The 11,355-nt window shown below is 39.1% G+C and overlaps 1 protein-coding gene across 1 annotated transcript; it reads right to left on the bottom strand.

Moving 5' to 3' along the window:
- Positions 1 to 921: 921 nt before the first annotated feature.
- Positions 922 to 3,700, bottom strand: LOC141630008 (uncharacterized). The gene is made up of 7 exons (XM_074442904.1): positions 3,583 to 3,700; positions 3,041 to 3,492; positions 2,476 to 2,927; positions 2,302 to 2,359; positions 1,357 to 1,659; positions 1,173 to 1,247; positions 922 to 1,059 (listed from the first exon to the last, which is right to left on the bottom strand). The coding sequence occupies exons 1-7, from the start codon at positions 3,698 to 3,700 to the stop codon at positions 922 to 924; spliced, it is 1,596 nt and encodes a 531-aa protein (XP_074299005.1).
- Between the last annotated feature and the right edge of the window lie 7,655 nt (positions 3,701 to 11,355).

The raw sequence follows: 11,355 nt of genomic DNA on the forward strand, positions 1-11,355 counted from the left end.
ATGCTTCTACCAACTAGTATGCCATGTAATCTAGATGCAACTCCTAACAACACATAGGTACACAAACCACAACAAGAAAATACACCACTTCCTCCTTGACATGTAAGCCCATCCTCCTCATATGAGTAATGAAAAGAAATGGAAGGGAAATAGAGATTAGAGCGATCATACCAAGAGGTCTTCATATTCCCTTGCTAATGCCTCAAATTTAGTGTCGTATCTATGTGAGAAGAGAAGAAAAACACAAGTATATACAATTCTACACTACTAATTTAAAGAACATGTTTTTTTGTGTGGAAAGGTTAAGTATTATAAATCAAAGAATAATAGTTATTGTACAACTTTGCATATATCAAGCTATTACATTAATAAACAAACAAACATTAAACGTCAATGGATGCTATGCAGCCAATCCATATCTCGTGGCTTCATATTGCTGCAATTCCTTCTATTAAACTTAGTGCTCACTTCAGACATGATAAGTTGCACCACCCTGTCAGGTGTCCTTACATAATGATCAATCCTGGCCTCATTCCTTACTCTCTAGATATAATAAAACAAACCAACATAACATGTTCCAATATACCTGCGCTGGAACTTAGATTGCCTAGCAGTAGAATACCACTGAATAAGTTCAGAACCAGGGAGACTGATTCTCAACGAAGCCTGAAGAAGTCTGCAGCAGGATTTAGTATAATCACATGTATAAAAGAGAGGCGGATGATCCTCAGGTTGCATCATACATATATCACACAAGTAATCAGTAGTAATTCCCATCTTCACTACTCTGTCCTTGGTCAGAAGTCTGCTATGCATAATTTCCCAGAAAATGAAAGACCACTTAGGAACATTCATCCTATTCCAACGCACATGACTCCAAACAACCCTAGGTGCCTTATGTCTTAACCAATTATATCCACCTTATACAGTATAAGGAGCATTATCATTCAACCATTTGTTTCCAGTGTATGCTTGGTGAAAGTCTTGTATAGTATGAGTGATTTTTCTCCATGACCAGCTGCAGTCAGGAGGGGGAGCATATTCAGACCATACCTTGCCCTTGAAGTAAACATGGTTAACCAATTTTGACCATAAATGGTCTTGTTTATTGGCTAACCACCAACCATATTTCCCCAATAAAGCTTTGTTCCAACTCTTTACCTCCTTTATACCCAACCCCCCTTCATCTTTAGGCAGGCAGTAGGTGTCCCAGATAATAGGTGGAGCTCTCTGATACTCTTATTTCCCTGACCAAAAAAAGTTTCTATATATAGAGTTGATCTTATTCATTATGGCATTAGGTATCAAGAAAATTGTAGCCCAATATGAATGGAGAGTAGTTAATACAGAGGTTACCAAAGTTAGCCTGTCTGCATAAGACAAGTGCCTTGACCCCCAATCTCTAATTCTTGCCACAATCCTATCTATCAATTTCAAACCCTCATTCTTAGTCAAATTTTTTGCAGAGATAGGTACCCCTAAGTATTTGAAAGGAAGGGTACCCCTATGGAATCCTGAAACTTGCATAATATCTTTCACAATATGAGCAGGTACACCATTGAAAAAAATCTCAGATTTGGATTTGTTAAGATTCAAACCAGTTAAAGCTAAGAAAGTAGCAAAACTTATGAGAATCCACATTATAGATTGTTCACTGCCCTTACAAAAAAGCAATAAATCGTCAGCAAAAAGAAGGTGGTTCAATCTTAGGTGCCCACATAAAGGATGAAACCTGAAATCATCCTGCTGAGCCACCACACCCAAGATTCTAGAAAGATAATCCATGCACAAAGTAAAGAGAAGGGGTAATAGAGGATCCCCTTGTCTTAACCTTCTTTTCCCTTGAAAAAAGCCAAAAGAAGTACCATTCACAGCTAGAGTATAGGAAAGAGAAGTACATATGGCATTACCAAATGAATGAATTTCTTAGAGAATTGCAGAGCTTACATCATTTGATCCAAGAACACCCATTCCACAGAGCCATCGGCTTTTTTAAGATCAATTTTAATCAATCATCTAGGAGAGGTAGCTTTCCTATTGTAAAGTCTGACCAAATCTTGACAACTCAAAACATTTTCAACTATATTCCTCCCTTCTATAAACCCCCCTTGGCTCTCATTAATAATATCACGTAGCACCTTGCTAAGTCTTTTACATAGAACTTTAGAAATGCATTTGTAGACAGTGTTGCAACAAGCAATAGGCCTAAACTCAAGGATACTAGTGGGGTTGTCTAACTTTGGGATGAGGGTAAGAGTAGTTGTGTTGAGCTCTTTAAGTAAGTTACTAGAGTTGAAAAACTTTAACAGCAACAATAATGTCATCCCCAATAGTTTCCCAAGTGTCCTTAAAGAACTGACTTTAAAAACCATCAGGGCCAGGAGACTTATTAGAAGCAATTGAGAATATATTATCCTTTATCTCAGCATCAGAAATGGGGCCAGCAGAATATGTTGATGATCGTGGGTAACTAACCTCCCTGTCCTAACAGTAGGTTCATGAACAGCAGTGGTGGGATGACTTGTGCCCAGTAGATCTTTATAGTAATTAAGGAATGCAGTTTCAATATCCTTTTGGTTACTATACGAGACCCCATCAGCACCCTTAATGCACATGACACTATTGTGGATTTGTCTTGCTCTAATATGGTTATGAAAAAATTGAGTGTTATCATCTCTATTAGTTAGCCACTCTACTTTGGCTCTCTGAGACAGGAAGCTATGTTGAACCTTACTCATATATCTTAATGAATCAACAACATCCAACTCAACATCTATCAAGGAGTGATCAGTAGGTGTGGCAAGAAGCTGAAGCTGAATATCTTCTAAAAGAGCCTTAGCAACGCCCACTGCCTTATCAACATCAGAGAAGTTATTTCTATTCAACTCTTTTAACGGCTTCTTTAACTTCTTCAATTTAGTCACAAGCTGATACATGAGAGAGCCATTGACAGATTGCATCCAATAATTTGGAACAATATCCTTAAATCCATCTCAAGACTCCACAAATTGTAGTACCTAAAAGAAGGTCTTCTACTAACTCTAGCTTGTCTTTTATAGCAAACAACTGGGTTGTGATCAAAAAGCCCTTCAGGGAGGAAATGAGCATAAGCAAGTGGGTAAAGATCCATCCACTCAGAATTAACAAGAAATCTATCAATTCTAGAATAATGTCTAGACCTAGGAACCTGCTTATTGTTCCAAGTATAGAAAGCACCCTTCCCTTTGATATCAAACAAGCCACAATACTGCACACAGTCTCTAAACTCCATAATCTCAGACCAGGTAACATCCCTTCCAATTCTCTCATTAAATTTAAGCACATTATTAAAATCCCTACAAATCCCCCAAGGTCCAGAATAAGAATCATGAATAAGTCTCAATTCTTGCCATAGGGCTAGCTTATCCCCATCATCATTAAACCCATACACAACAGTGAACAGGAAACAGTCACCACTAGAAATTTCAGTCACTTGAACAGTAATAGCTTGAGCTGATATAAGCAAAGTTGTAACATTGAACAGTTGTGGTATCTATATAACCCAAACTCTCCCCCTAGAGTGAAAACTACTATTATTAATACCATGCCAATGAGAACCTAAGTTATGCAAAATAGTATCAAAATCCTGCTGCTTAATCTTTGTTTCAACTAGACCATAGAGACCAATATTATTCTGATGCGAAAAATTCTTGACATCCATTTGTTAATTGATCCCATTTATTCCCTAACATTCCAACTTCCTATACTATCCATTAATAACGATGCCTGGTGGTTCCTCATGTCCCCCGTTCTGTTTAGGTTGCTTTGTAGGACTAAGTGCTTCAGCATAAGATCTGGCAGGAGATAAATCACTCCTTAAAGTATGATGCTCTTGCCTATTAATCTGTTGTATAACTGGTACAGGAGTAATAAGGGTAGAGTCATGATAAGTAGGCCCCCCAAACAAGACAAAAGAGATCTGAATTGTAGAGGTGGAAGGTTGCACTGATTAAGAAACCCCAGTCCTCTGAACAGGCCTCCAAACTTTCCCCCCAGTTTAGGAGCAAGATTCTTAGGCTTAGGTACTGGACCAGAACTTATCTTATTCCTACACATATCCTGAGTATGCCCAATCCCCTTACAACTGCTACAGACAGATGGTTTCCACTCATATTCCACCAAAATAGTCACCCCAACTCCTTTTTCATCCTTAAAGAAGAGCTTATCAGGGAAGTCCTGCCCAATGTCCACTTTCACCAAGAGCCTGGCATACCCTAGTCTAGTTTTGTCTTCAGTGGCACTATCCCTTTTAATAAATTTGCCCAAGAGTCCTGCTAGCTTCTCAAGGCATGATTTACTCCACAATTTAAGAGGTAATCCACCAAAGACGCAACCATATAGGTACAGATTTAACTCTCTCCTTCATGAGACTTCTTGATTCAGACCAAGGTTTGACAACCAACGGTTTATTATCAAACATTGGGAAACCTTGCTGTAAGACCAAATACTGACACTCCTTTGTAGGGAGCCTCACCAGGAAAACGCCATTAGGGAGGAAGGATATCTTGTCAAATTTATATACTCCCCATATTTTCTTAACAAAACCCGACAATAATTCCCACGGCGGGTTATCCCCTAAAACATAACACACAACAGCCGTATCCCAGAATTGAAGTTCAGATTCAACATCCTTAGGTGTGAGTTGTAATAAACCCTTTGCAGACGCAAAATCAGTTGAAACAATTTGAAGTGAGGAAGAATGCTTACTTTTCACTTATGTCCATTCACCGTCGTCTGCCTCCCTTTCAGACTGCGAAAGAACATCATCTTCCACAATTGTCCCGAAATCCAAAACTGGTATGCCTGCAATTATATTAACTTCCTTCGATTTCAATGCTTCAGCCGATTGAAGGATGCCAGTACATCCTTGAGAAGACTCTAGTTTATCCATATCGAGATGAAGATCAGAACAATTAGTAAACGAGAGACGAATCTTTACCCTAGAATGTAATTTTCTCTTTGATTGTGTTTTTTTTTTCTCGCCATTGTGCAATCAAAACCCTAAAAAAACTAGAGAGAAGCCAGAGAAAACCATTCTAGAGAGATATTTTTTTCTTTGATTTTATTCCCTACCTTGTTGCCAACTTTGAAAATTCAAAGAACATGTTTTTGGTTTTTGTAAATTTTAAATTTTTATGGATTTTGTTATTATAAATTAAAGAACTTATTTTTGAGCTTTTTCAAAAAAAATCAAATTTTTATGTATTTTTGAAATATAAATTCTCATCCCCCACTTTATTTTGGACATTGTCCTCAATTTACATGTAGGAGTAGGAATGGGAAAGAAATACATTTTTTGGATTTTTTTTTTGGAGATTTATGGAAATTGAAGTGCAAATGCAAATGATATGAATGCATGCTCTAAGTGAATTCAATCCTATATGTCATATATAACAAATGAATGCAATCTAAACTATACACTAGATGATGCATGTTTTCTATTAAGTTGGAAGCTAATTTAAATTAGCTTAGGTCACCTATGATCACCTCCCAAACTAATTTAAGCACTATTTCTAGTGTAGAAAAGAATAGGTTTGGTCATTAGTGACTATGCATGAATGCAAGTTTATATGCAACTAACTACATGAATCATGCGAGATATATTACAATGCAAACTGTACTATATGATTGACTAAAATGCAAGCTAATCTAAAATGTAATGCAACTATACATGAGAGGGAGATAAGAGGTATCATATAATGGAGGTGGCATGGCTAAGTGTCTCTAGCCATTGTACTCGTCATCATCATCATTACGTCCTCCATATCCGCTATGCCCTCCTTGGTCTTCATAACCTCCTCCTTGGTTATGGTATCCCCCACTTTGGCCATCAAATTCCCCTCCTTGGTTGCCATAATTTGGGAACGAGATGTGGTTGAGCCTATTGATGCATTATCTATAGTATGGGTGCCTATAAAACAAGGGATGGAGAAGCTACTTGGGTCAGCCAATTTAGTTGGAGACTTGTTTTGTAGGAGTGCACTACACTCCTCAGTAAAAGCGATGGTCTCTATCTCATCAAAAATCCTCTTACGAGATAAAATTTCTTTCATAAATTTAGCATATGAGGGAATCTAAGTAATAAGTTCAGTGAAAGGTGCCGTTACCTGCAGATTCCTTACGACCTTCAAAAACTTCCCGAATTGCTGCTCAATCTTCGTATTCAGTTGTCGGGTCGGAAAGGGAAGTTTTATTGCAATGGGTGGCTCAGCAGCTCTCTTCCCTTTATCGGAATTGGGTGTTTTTCAGCTCTAGTAGACGTTTCATCAGCGACGGATAACGGATTAGCAACTCCGTTAGGCAGAAAAGTCGATCGACTAAAGTCACCTGTCGGTCGAATTTTTGCAGGCGTCAAAATAGCTTCTACAGCGCACTCGTCAATAGCATCAACATCCAGATCCTCAACAATAATACCGTTGTTCACTCAGGGCATCTCTGATCCATCATTTGTAAGACCACTTTATAGATGTATCGCATTAACGGTCTCATGAGGCTTATCAGGCTTAGACAGCAACACACCTGGCTATCTAATTGTATTTTGGCTCGATAACTAGGCAATTTGATTGTTCAAGACTTTATTGTGAGCCAACAATTGAGCGATTAGAGTTTCCTGCTTTTGTGAAGCCACCATTTGCTGTTGTAACATAGCTTTAATGTTCGACATATCCATGTTTGAAGCCTGAGAAGGAGGCTGCATCTGTTAAAAATGCTGTTAAGGCAGTCTATTAAAGTTCCCTTGTGGTTGATTACCACGATTTTGAGGGATGATGTAGAGATTGGTCGGCGAATGGGTAGGATGAAACACATTTTGATTCCTCTTAGTGAAGAAATTAGAATAAGGAGTACCTTGCTTGAAAGATTGATAGGCATGAACTTGTTCTAAAGTACTCATACATCCAGCTGCAACATGACCATGGATACCACATCTCTCACAAGGGACCTCCTGTTGAACCAAAGCATTAACTGTCTGTGGTGGACCCAAAGACTGGGTTGTCCTCATCTCGGCAATTTGGGCAGTTATAGCCTCTAACTGCGCTGCAATTGCACTATCTGCACCACCTCCTCTTGTGCTACCTCTTGGATTACCAAGCAGTGTGGTTAGCTATCTGATCAATTAGTTTCCAGGGATGCGCATCACTAGTGTTGTCCTGGAATCTCCCGTTGGCAGCTGAATCAAGTAAGGCTCTATGATCGTCATACAGCCCGTTGTAAAAATGGTTGCAAAGGAACCAGATCTGGAATCCATGATGTGGAACAGATCGAACTAGTCGTTTGAAACAAACCCACGCCTCATTAATGTCCTCAGTAGGACTTTGTTTAAAACTCATAATCTGGCTTCTAAGGGCATTAGTCTTCTGGGGTGGGAAGTGCCTCTTGTAGAATGAAAGAGCTAACGAATTCCAGTCTATAATACCATGAGCTTCTGTACCCAAGTCACGTAGCCACTCCACTACATCATCTCGCAGGGAGAAAGGGAAAAGAGTCTATTTGACTTGGTCTTGAGTCACCCCCGCAGCCAAAGGGGCCAAGGGATGGAGCAGCAGCAACTAACGAACTTCTCTATATGTTTAGCGGGTTCCTCACCGGTTCCTCCTCCAAATAAATTTCGCTCCCCCAGATTAATGTAAGATGGATGAATTTCGAAAGTACCCGTATCCGTAGTGGGGAGTTTGAATCCATTACGAAGAGAGGCAAGGGTGGGCTCAGAATGACTTGCCAAAGTAGGCATGATTGTAGTAGGAGCAGAAGTAAATGTGTCTTCCTCTAAAGACCGATATTCTGGAATAAATACGACGTAAGCTGAATCAAGCGTACTCAAGTCTTCTGCTTGATATATCTCCTTCCAAAATTTTCGTCTAGCACGGAGAGTCCTTTCTGGTTCTGGATCAAACGGTATGAGCTCAGACCTGAAAGACCTAGGCATAAACAAAACTAGCACTGAAAGGTGAGAAATGGCCTCAAGGAACACAGGTTCCTTGATACAAGAGACAAACTAAAATAAAACAAATAGAACAATGCGTCGCCTCCCCGGCAACGGTGCCAAAATTTGATACGGCTGTCGTCAACCTATCAAAAATAAATCAACTGGTCTCTAACTAATATAGCTAGGGAAGTTGGGATCGTATCCACGGGGAGGCTTTTAGCATTCTACTTGTCAAATTAAGTCTGTCTAAGTAACCAAATGGGGTTTGTTTGATTTTTGTTCTAAACTAAAGCAATAAAATAAAAGGTTTAAAGAAAGGAATTGAGTCTAGAAAAATATAAGAGAAAGGAGCTAGGACATCGGTTCAACATGGATTATTACGGGTCATAGGTAGGGTCAAAGTTCAGTCTCAATTACCGGTCTAAAGGGCAGGGAAAAGGTCCTCTCGGTCCGCTATTCGCCCTTGAATGCTTCGAACGGGCTCTCGCAACTTACTTGGGCACTCTAATGTGTGTGACAGGTCTAACCCTTTCCAGTCTTTCGATCTTAGGTCGGGGCTTACCAGTACAATTAATCAATTACGTCGACTTAACTAATTAAAACCAATTGAATGTCACAATTAACAACATAGACCAATTATATCGACCAATCTAATCACCCAATTAAGACCGTCTCAATCCATGTCTCTCCTAAATCCTAGCAAAAGGAGAATTAGCTACTCATATTGAAACTTGCGATAACAATGGAATAGGACGATATATGGAAGGAATACATAATTAAATTAATTGAGAAATTAAATAACATAAAATAAAACTAACAATAATAAGAAGAGAAAATATAGCAATTAAACAAGATGAACGAAAAGGAGAAAAGGGAATTAAAATTACCGATTAGAAATTGAGTATGAGCAATAGAGAAGGAGAATAAATTCTAGATCTAAAGTTTTAGAGAAGAGAGTACGTAATAAAGTTTTTTAAAGTAGAAGCCGAGATAACCTAATTAAAAGATTACAAGAGCATCTATAGTCCAAGCTCGAAAAAGGAAATAAAACTAACAACTTAACGTTTAAAATAAATCTTAGTCGATCAAAAAGACCGCTGAGGTCGATCGACAAAAAAACATAATGTCGACCGACTGAAAACATAGTGTCAGCCGACATAATGAGAAAGTAGGACGACAAACTGCTGCAAATCCCAAACAATTGGTCTTGTGTCAATCAAAGGAGGTGAAGGAAAAATTGGTCGAACGACTGAATAAGGACGCCATGGCTACTATGTTGACTGACCATCAATAGATGTCGGATGATTTAACCAAACTTACTTCATAAAAGTGACGCCTATGTCGAGCAAATCCAAATCAAGGAAAACTGGTCGAACGACAGCTGAAATATTGAGGACGACACAACTCCTACAGTTCAACCGACATGAAGCTCATGGTCGGTCGACATCTTCAACCGTGCTTCACCAAAGTGATCACTGTCGCTTCCCTCTTGCACATCATTGAACATATTTGGCTACCGAAAAGCATAAATGCACCTCAATCCTGCAAAGGATACTAAACACACCCAAAGTAGCAAATACGAGAGGAAATAAAAGGAAATAATCAAGTAAGCTCATAAAAATACGTGCCGAATACGTAAATAAAGACGTCTAAAACACACGCATCACCCATGATGGAAGAGGCCTCTAGGATTGATGTACCTTTGTTGTGCCATGTTGTAGTAGGAGGGGTATTGGGCCAAGTAATTGTCAACCCGCCCATCGTGTACTCCAAGGTTAACTTGTTGCATGAGTGTCATCAATTAACCCATGGATGGGGCACTAAGATCTTGGGGGTGAATTTTACATGTGTGGTGGGGTTGGGTGGTATGGCCACATAAGATGGTTGTTGGTGTGGCGCATCACCCCATTCCGGCATTTGAGGAGGTCGGTGGGGTACTTCTTCTCGCAGTGGTGGGTGGTCATAAATCTCAATGGGTAGAACTTAGAAAGTAACTTGGCCTTTGTGAGTATCGGCTCAAGCGGGATTCTGTGGGTGGTATATTCCACCCCATGAGCACAAGCGACGAGCATCTCATAGTGTACCATTCTACACTCTCGAGCGCATTGTAACCACACCACCGGTGGTGGTGAAAGATGGCACATTCATCAATTAAAGTACTTCCTTTGAGTTTCGCATACCTTCCATCAAAAAGGTTTTGATTTGAGAAACCCCTTTTGCAAAATCATTAAGCCTTGTGAGCATCTCAGGGGGCGTGTTGAAGTTGAAGCGCATTGTCCCTTGCACATTCAAGTAAGACACGAGAAAAGTCAAGTCAAGGAGGGTACACTTGTCTTGCTCTACCCTTCCAAGAATGGTCCCGGCCACGGATCGTTCGCTAATTCTAATCACCGGGTGTTGGATGGCAAAAGTGTAGCATTGTTTGAAAGAACTAAATTCTCTTCCGGAGATGGCCCTCCAAAGGTGGCTAATAAGAAGGTCGGATGGTTTGTCGGTGTCATCCTTTGGTACCTCAAGACCAAAGATCTCCGCAAAGCGCTATAAGGTCATCCTATGAGACATATTGCAAAGGCGAAATTCCATACCGACTTCTCGTCTTCGATTGGTAACAACACGGAGGCTACATAGAAATTCTAATGTGAGGCTTAGGTAGGTGTCTTCATGAGCATAAAACAACCTCTCAAGACCCAAGCTATTGAAAAATGACTCCGTTTGTTGCCTTATGCCAAGTATTTCCAACACATCAAGATTAATGAATTAATTAGGTTCGTAACTCTTACCTAGTAGTTCCTCAAATCGTTGACGGTGTGTATCTTCGACGAAATGCACTTCTGAAAAATGATCAAGTTGTTCAACACCCGGTAGCTCGTCTTTTTCTTGGACCCTTGCCTCTCGTGAGGCGGTTGATGTCACTACAACAAATTGTCACTTGCGCCACGAATAGGTAAAGAGGGGAAAAAATAGGTGGGCACATAATTGTGGGTTTAATTGTTGGATGGTATGTGGATATGTAATGACATTTTGTGTAAATATGAAATGGATATAAGGACAACTTGGTAATGTTGTAGGCCAAATGAGGTATGTTATCTTTGGTCTGGATCATTCATTTTAATTGTTACATTTGGTGTGGATCAGAGGGAGTATAATTTTGTTTTTTTAAGTCATGAATTTCTAGTAATTTCTTTTACTTTTTTTAATTAAATCTTTAAAATTTTGAATAAAAATCCTAAATGATCGTATTACATTTAAAGACATACCATATCAATTAAATAAATAAGTTATTTACCATCTATCTAAGAGAAATCTAAAATTAATATATTGTCAAACTGTTTCATTCAAAATTATATTTACAACTTTATTTGTAGATATTTATAGAAAAATTTGAATTTGAT

Source organism: Silene latifolia, chromosome Y (assembly GCF_048544455.1).
Source record: "Silene latifolia isolate original U9 population chromosome Y, ASM4854445v1, whole genome shotgun sequence".
Lineage (NCBI taxonomy): Eukaryota > Viridiplantae > Streptophyta > Magnoliopsida > Caryophyllales > Caryophyllaceae > Silene > Silene latifolia.

Bases quoted from the DNA above. Each gene is read 5' to 3' on its own strand.
- LOC141630008 (XM_074442904.1), bottom strand. From the start codon at position 3,700: ATGGATGTCAAGAATTTTTCGCATCAGAATAATATTGGTCTCTATGGT. The intron at 2,928-3,040 runs GTTAGTAGAAGA...CTCATGTATCAG, and splicing joins GCTATAAAAGACAAGCTAGA to CTTGTGACTAAATTGAAGAA. The intron at 1,248-1,356 runs GTAACCTCTGTA...TTTTTTGGTCAG, and splicing joins ATGCAGACAGGCTAACTTTG to GGAAATAAGAGTATCAGAGA.